At 61.4% G+C, this 5809-nt stretch overlaps 2 protein-coding genes across 2 annotated transcripts in view; one reads left to right on the forward strand and one right to left on the reverse strand.

Annotated features, from left to right (window-relative positions):
* The window catches only part of Dcxr (dicarbonyl/L-xylulose reductase), a 2717-nt gene extending 1078 nt beyond the window's left edge, over nt 1-1639 (forward strand). Inside the window, exons 2-7 of the mRNA XM_013033094.1 lie at nt 38-192; nt 273-315; nt 399-498; nt 830-894; nt 987-1104; nt 1193-1639. Coding sequence (XP_012888548.1) covers nt 38-192; nt 273-315; nt 399-498; nt 830-894; nt 987-1104; nt 1193-1296 — 585 coding nt within the window. The 3' untranslated portion in view covers nt 1297-1639. The remainder of the gene's footprint in view (nt 1-37; nt 193-272; nt 316-398; nt 499-829; nt 895-986; nt 1105-1192) is intronic.
* Nucleotides 1640-4370: 2731 nt separating this feature from the next.
* Nucleotides 4371-5704, reverse strand: Rac3 (ras-related C3 botulinum toxin substrate 3 (rho family, small GTP binding protein Rac3)). The gene is made up of 4 exons (XM_013033112.1): nt 5432-5704; nt 5283-5345; nt 4814-4973; nt 4371-4722 (listed from the first exon to the last, which is right to left on the reverse strand). The coding sequence occupies exons 1-4, from the start codon at nt 5684-5686 to the stop codon at nt 4592-4594; spliced, it is 609 nt and encodes a 202-aa protein (XP_012888566.1). The 5' UTR covers nt 5687-5704; the 3' UTR covers nt 4371-4591.
* Nucleotides 5705-5809: the final 105 nt, after the last annotated feature.

The following is a 5809-nucleotide window of genomic DNA, read 5'->3' on the forward strand; positions in this document are numbered from 1 at the left end:
GGCGGAGGGGCGGTCGCTGAGCCTCACCCCGCGCCAGTGTCCTGGGGTGGAGCCCGTGTGCGTGGACCTGTCGAGCTGGGAGGACACGGAGCGGGCGCTGGGGCGCGTGGGCCCCGTGGACCTGCTGGTGAACAATGCGGCCGTGGCCCTCATACAGCCCTTCCTGGAGGTCACCAAGGAGGCATTGGACGCGTGAGTCGGGGGGAGGGGGCGCCCGCGGGGCGCGGGGCGGGTGCGGGAGGAGACCGCTCCCGCTGACCGTCTGTCCCCAGGTCCTTCGGGGTGAACCTGCGAGCTGTCATCCAGGTCTCCCAGGTGAGCCGCCGCCCACGGGCCGGGCCGCAGACCGGGGCAGAACGGTTCTGCCCAGTTCTGCCCGCGCCCCTCTGCAATTTTAGATCGTGTCCAAGGGCATGATCGCCCGGGGCGCCGGCGGGGCCATCGTGAACGTGTCCAGCCAGGCCTCCCAGCGCGCGCTGGCCAACCACAGCGTCTACTGTGAGACTCACCCCACCCCCATCCCCACCCCTATCCCTCCTCCATACCCCCGCCCCCACCCCCCCACCCTCATCCCCCATGCCACCCCCCATCCTCCACCAGCGCGCTCTGGCCAACCACAGTCTCTACTGTAAGAGATACCCCCATCCCCACCCCCACCCCAAATCCATCTCCACCGGATCCCTACCCCAACCCCCACCATGGTGCACTGGCCAACCAGTGTCTACTGTGAGAGACTCACCCTCCCCCATTCCCCCTACCCCCATCCCTATCCCCCCTCCACACCCCATCTTCCACCCCAGCCCGGGCTCCACACCCTCGCTCCTCACAGGCTCCACGAAGAGCGCCCTGGACATGCTGACCAAGGCAATGGCCCTAGAGCTTGGGCCTCACAAGGTCAGCTGGGCTGGGTGCCTCAGGCCTCCCAGGACTCACGCCCAGAGGACGGACCCTGCCCACCCTGCTGACCCCCACCTGTCCCCATGCAGATCCGGGTGAACGCGGTCAACCCCACGGTGGTCATGACGGCGATGGGCCGGGCCAACTGGAGTGACCCTCAGAAGGCCCAGGGTATGCTGAGCCGCATCCCACTGGGCAGGTTTGCTGGTGAGTCTCAGGCTAGCCTCCTGCGGCCAGGGCGGAGCAGGGAGGAGAGCAGCCTCTCATCTGCTCCTGGTCTCTCCCCTGCCCACAGAGGTGGAGAATGTAGTGGACGCCATCCTCTTCCTGCTGAGTGACAGAAGCAGCATGACCACGGGGTCCACACTGCCGGTAGACGGGGGTTTCCTAGCCAGCTGAGCCTCCCAGCTCCATGCTGAGACCACCCTCGACCTCCTGGTACACCTGACTTCCCTGCTAGCGTCTGGCCGGCAACAGACAGACACCCATCCAATCCGCAATCCAGGTGACCTGAGAGCTGCAGGCCTGGCAGGAACTGGATAGGACCTCCCAGAAAGAAAGATGGTCCCTAAAGGGAGTGCTGAATTTGACCCAGAATGACCTTTGGCCTTATAGAGCTGCAGATTGCTCATAAACTAGCTGTGTGATTCTGATGTTAAGGTTCATCTTCCTTCCAGTTAATAAGTAACATAAATCAAGCAAGAATGAAATATATCAAACCACTAGTTTGCCAATGACCCAAGCAACATCTGTGTGTGTGTACGGGGCTTGAGCTATGTTCTGGTGCTTTGCCAGTGGAGTATGAGTGTCTCAGATTTGTCTGCTCAGGCTGGTTTCAAAAGGCCATGTGTCCTGGTGGTGGTAGAGGCTTGCCTCGCATGCATGAAGCCCTGGGTTCCATTCCTCAGCACCACATACACAGAAAAAGCCAGAAGTGGTGCTGTGCAATTGGTAGAGTGGTAGCCTTGAGCAAAAGAAGCTCTGGGACAGTACCCAAACCTTGCCCCAGGACTGGCAAACAACAACAACAACAAAACAATCTTCAGATTTCAGTCTCCTGGGTGGCTAGAAATTAAAGGCCCGATGCTTGATTGGGGCGGGGAAGGTGGCTCAGTGGTAGAGCACTTGCCTTATATGCATGAGGTCCTGGGTTCCATTCCTCAGCAACATATAAGCAGAAAAAGTTGATGGTGGTTGTGGCTCAAGTGGTAGAGCGCCAGCCTTGAGCTGAAGAGCTGAGGGACAGCGCCCAGGCCGAGTTCAAGCCCCACAACCACCACCACTACCACCACCACCAACAACAAAAAGAGATTATCTTTTTCCATGGAGTAAAACTCCCCTCACACACCATGGCTCATTTCAGTGCCTTTAGAAGCGGAGGAGGAAGAATAGCACTGCCCCCCTTTAGTTAGATACAATGAATGAGAATAAGGGCACAGATGATGATACAAAAAAAATTGGAACTGATTTGTTAACTTTGCTTTAAAAAAATTTATGTTTGTATGATTTGTGCTAATAATATCTATTGAACAACCGGGAAAATTCCTGAAAATTGGACAGCTTTCCTGAGCCAGTCTGCGCCATCTGCCCACCACCTGTGGAGGGCCAGTGTGACCCTGCCAGGCCCTCGGACCCGGTCTGCCTCAGGGAAGGCTGTGGCCTCTGGGTTGTCCAGGGGGACCATGAATTGCTGGCCCCTCATTCTCACGTCAGCAACACTGACCTTCATAGTCATGCCTTTTTTTTTTTTTGGGTCCGGTCGTGGGGCCTGAACTCTGGGCCTGGGCGCTGTCCTTCAGCTCTTCAGCTCAAGGCTAGCGCTCTACCATTCGAACCACAGCGAGCGCCACTTCCAGCTTTTTTCTTTTTGCTTATGTGGTGCTGGGGAATCAACCCCAGGACCTCATGCATGCAAAGCAAGTGCTCTACCTCTTGAGCCACTGGGCCACTTCTAGTTTTCTGGTGGTTCATTGAAGAGTCTCAGGGAGGTTCCTGCCCAGGCTGGCTTTGAACCGCGATCCTCAGATCTCAGCCTCGTGGGTAGCTAGGATGACAGGCGTGAGCCACTGGTGGCCAGCTTTCACACCTTTTTTGGGGGTGCTGTTACTTTGACTTGAACTTGGGGCCTTCAGCTTGCTCCTCTTTTTCACTCAAGGCTGGAACTCTACTATTCCAACCACACCTCCACTTCCTGTTTTTTCCTGGTTAATTGGAGCTGAGTCTCATGGGTTTTTCTGCCAGTTTGGCTCCTCAGATGTCTGCCTCCTGAGTGGTGAGGATGATTACAGGCATGAGCCACTGAGGCCCAGCTCAGAGATCTTTCTGTTTCTCTCTGCTGGCCTCTCTTCCTGACACTTCCTCTTAATACTAAAGGAAGTGGGGACATGGGCACTGTCCTGGGACGTCCTGAGGGCTCCAAGAGGCCCGACCTAGCCTCAGCCTCTCGCTGGGCTGTCTGTCTCTGCGCAAGCTGGGTGCTGCTGGCAAAGGCCTCCAGTTGTACCAGGCCTCGGCTCAGAGGAGGAGTCCTCGGGTGCGGTTGACTGCATTGCCCGCTTGGGCGCTGCGGTGGCCTCTGCCTGCAGGCCTGCCTCTCCACAGTGGGCGTGGCCAGGCCCTGGGACCTGCATCCCAGGGTGCCCCTCTCCACAGTGGGCGTGGCCAGGCCCTGGGACCTGCATCCCAGGGTGCCCCTCTCCACAGTGGGCGTGGCCAGGCCCTGGGACCTGCATCCCAGGGTGCCCCTCTTCACAGTGGGCGTGGCCAGGCCCTGGGACCGTATCCCAGGGTGCCCCTCTTCACAGTGGGCGTGGCCAGGCCCTGGGACCGTATCCCAGGGTGCCCCTCTTCACAGTGGGCGTGGCCAGGCCCTGGGACCTGCATCCCAGGGTGCCCCTCTTCAGAGTGGGTGTGGCCAGGCCCTGGGACCCGTGTCCCAGGGTGCACCTCTTCGCGGTGGGCGTGGCCAGGCCCAGGGCCCCCTTGGGACCCGTGTCCCAGGGTGCACCTCTTCGCGGTTGGCGTGGCCAGGCCCAGGGCCCCTCTCTGGGACCCGTGTCCCAGGGTGCACCTCTTCGCGGTGGGCGTGGCCAGGCCCAGGGCCCCTCTCTGGGACCCGTGTCCCAGGGTGCACCTCTTCGCGGTGGGCGTGGCCAGGCCCAGGGCCCCTCTTGGGACCCGTGTCCCAGGGTGCACCTCTTCGCGGTGGGCGTGGCCAGGCCCAGGGCCCCTCTTGGGACCCGTGTCCCAGGACGCTACGGATGCACAGACCCCTGTGCATATGTCGGGGTGGGAATTAGGCGCCAGTAAAGACAGGACCAGTAGTGAGAGGTAGGAGGTGTTGAAGAACGTTTATTGTATAAAATAAGAAGGGACTGCCCCCTCCTGGGACACAATGGACAGACGGCCCCTCCACCCTCCCTACCGCCCCCCTCCACCCTCCCTACCAGGGAAGCCCATCCTGGGGCTTCCCTGTGCCTACCCCTGCAGCCCTGAGGGAGACCCCGCTCCCTCCTGGCTCCCATGGGGGAAGGCTGGAGGAGCACCCAGAAAGGAGGCGGAGGAGGCCGAGCCCTCACCCAGCCTCGTCCCCATGCTTCCCCTCCCCGCCCACACCACTCCCCACAGCAGACTCAGGGACACCAGACAGCAACACAAGGGCACACAGGGGCCAGGGCCGCCCCGCGGGCGGGCTCTAGAAGACCGTGCACTTCTTGCCAGGCTTCTTCACTGGAGGCGGGCAGAGCACCGCCCGGATGGCCTCGTCGAACACCGTCTTCAGACCTCTCTGTGTCAGGGCTGAACACTCCAAGTACTTGACAGACCCTGAGGACAGAGCAGGGGCGGGCATGGGGGGAGGGCCAGGGAGAGGCCGTCCCTCACCCGGCCAGTGCGGCCTCCCAGCTTGGCTGCTCACCAATCTCCCGGGCCATGGCCAGGCCCTGTGGGTAGGTGATGGGAGCGAGCTTCTTGTCCCGAAGCCGCTCAATGGTGTCCTTGTCATCTCGAAGGTCCAGCTTGGTGCCCACCAGGAGGATGGGCGTGTGTGGGCAGTGATGCCGCACCTCTGGGTACCACTGTGAAGACGGGGCTCTGACCTTGGGGCCCCTGGGCCTCTGGGCGGAGGGGGGGTGCTTCCAGCTCTGCCTGGAGCTGGCCACTGCGTCAGGACACAGTGGGGGCTGGTGGGCATGGAGGTGGACTAGGGGCAGAATGCCCAGTGGGAAGCTTCAGGGCCCCGTCAGAAGGCCCACCGTGGCAGAGAGCTGCTGTCCCTCCTGATGTGCTGGCCTGCCACCCATGCCTCCCATGCCACACACCCTCCCCCAGCGCCGGGCATCACTGCTTTCAGGCAAGAGACCCCGTCTTGCCCAGGCCAGCCCTACCTTGGCACGGACATTCTCAAAGGAGGCTGGGCTCACAAGGGAGAAGCAGATCAGAAAAACGTCCTGGGGAGAGAGAGAGGGGGCGGTGGGGAGGGAGGTCAGAATGGCCCATCCCTTCAGCCGGACCACCCGGCCCCCGGGTCACCTACGGTTTGAGGATAGGAGAGTGGCCGCAGCCGGTCGTAGTCTTCCTGCCCAGCGGTGTCCCACAGCCCCAGGTTCACGGGCTTCCCGTCCACCATCACATTGGCTGAGTAGTTATCGAAACTGCAGTGGGAAAGACCAGGGCTGTCCATGGGTTCTAGGCCACGGGAGCCAGGGCCCGGGCTCAGGGTGTCTCCAGCCCTGACCAGCTCCTCAGTCCCCAGAGATGGCACAGAACCAGGGCCGCTGGGGCCGCACATGGAATCTGAAGAAGGTCCTGCAGGACAGGGGCTGCCCGCAGGCCTGGCCCAGCCCTGGACCAGCCCCCGCTTCTCCCTGGTCCCCAGTCACACAGCGGGGATGTACTCCCTGCCCCACCCCCC

Source organism: Dipodomys ordii, unplaced genomic scaffold, assembly GCF_000151885.1.
Source record: "Dipodomys ordii isolate 6190 unplaced genomic scaffold, Dord_2.0 Scaffold163, whole genome shotgun sequence".
Lineage (NCBI taxonomy): Eukaryota > Metazoa > Chordata > Mammalia > Rodentia > Heteromyidae > Dipodomys > Dipodomys ordii.

Bases quoted from the DNA above. Each gene is read 5' to 3' on its own strand.
- Rac3 (XM_013033112.1), bottom strand. From the start codon at position 5,686: ATGTGCGGCCCCAGCGGCCCTGGTTCTGTGCCATCTCTGGGGACTGAG. The intron at 5,346-5,431 runs GTAGGTGACCCG...CTCTCTCCCCAG, and splicing joins CACTCTCCTATCCTCAAACC to GACGTTTTTCTGATCTGCTT. The intron at 4,974-5,282 runs GTAGGGCTGGCC...CCGTCTTCACAG, and splicing joins TTGAGAATGTCCGTGCCAAG to TGGTACCCAGAGGTGCGGCA.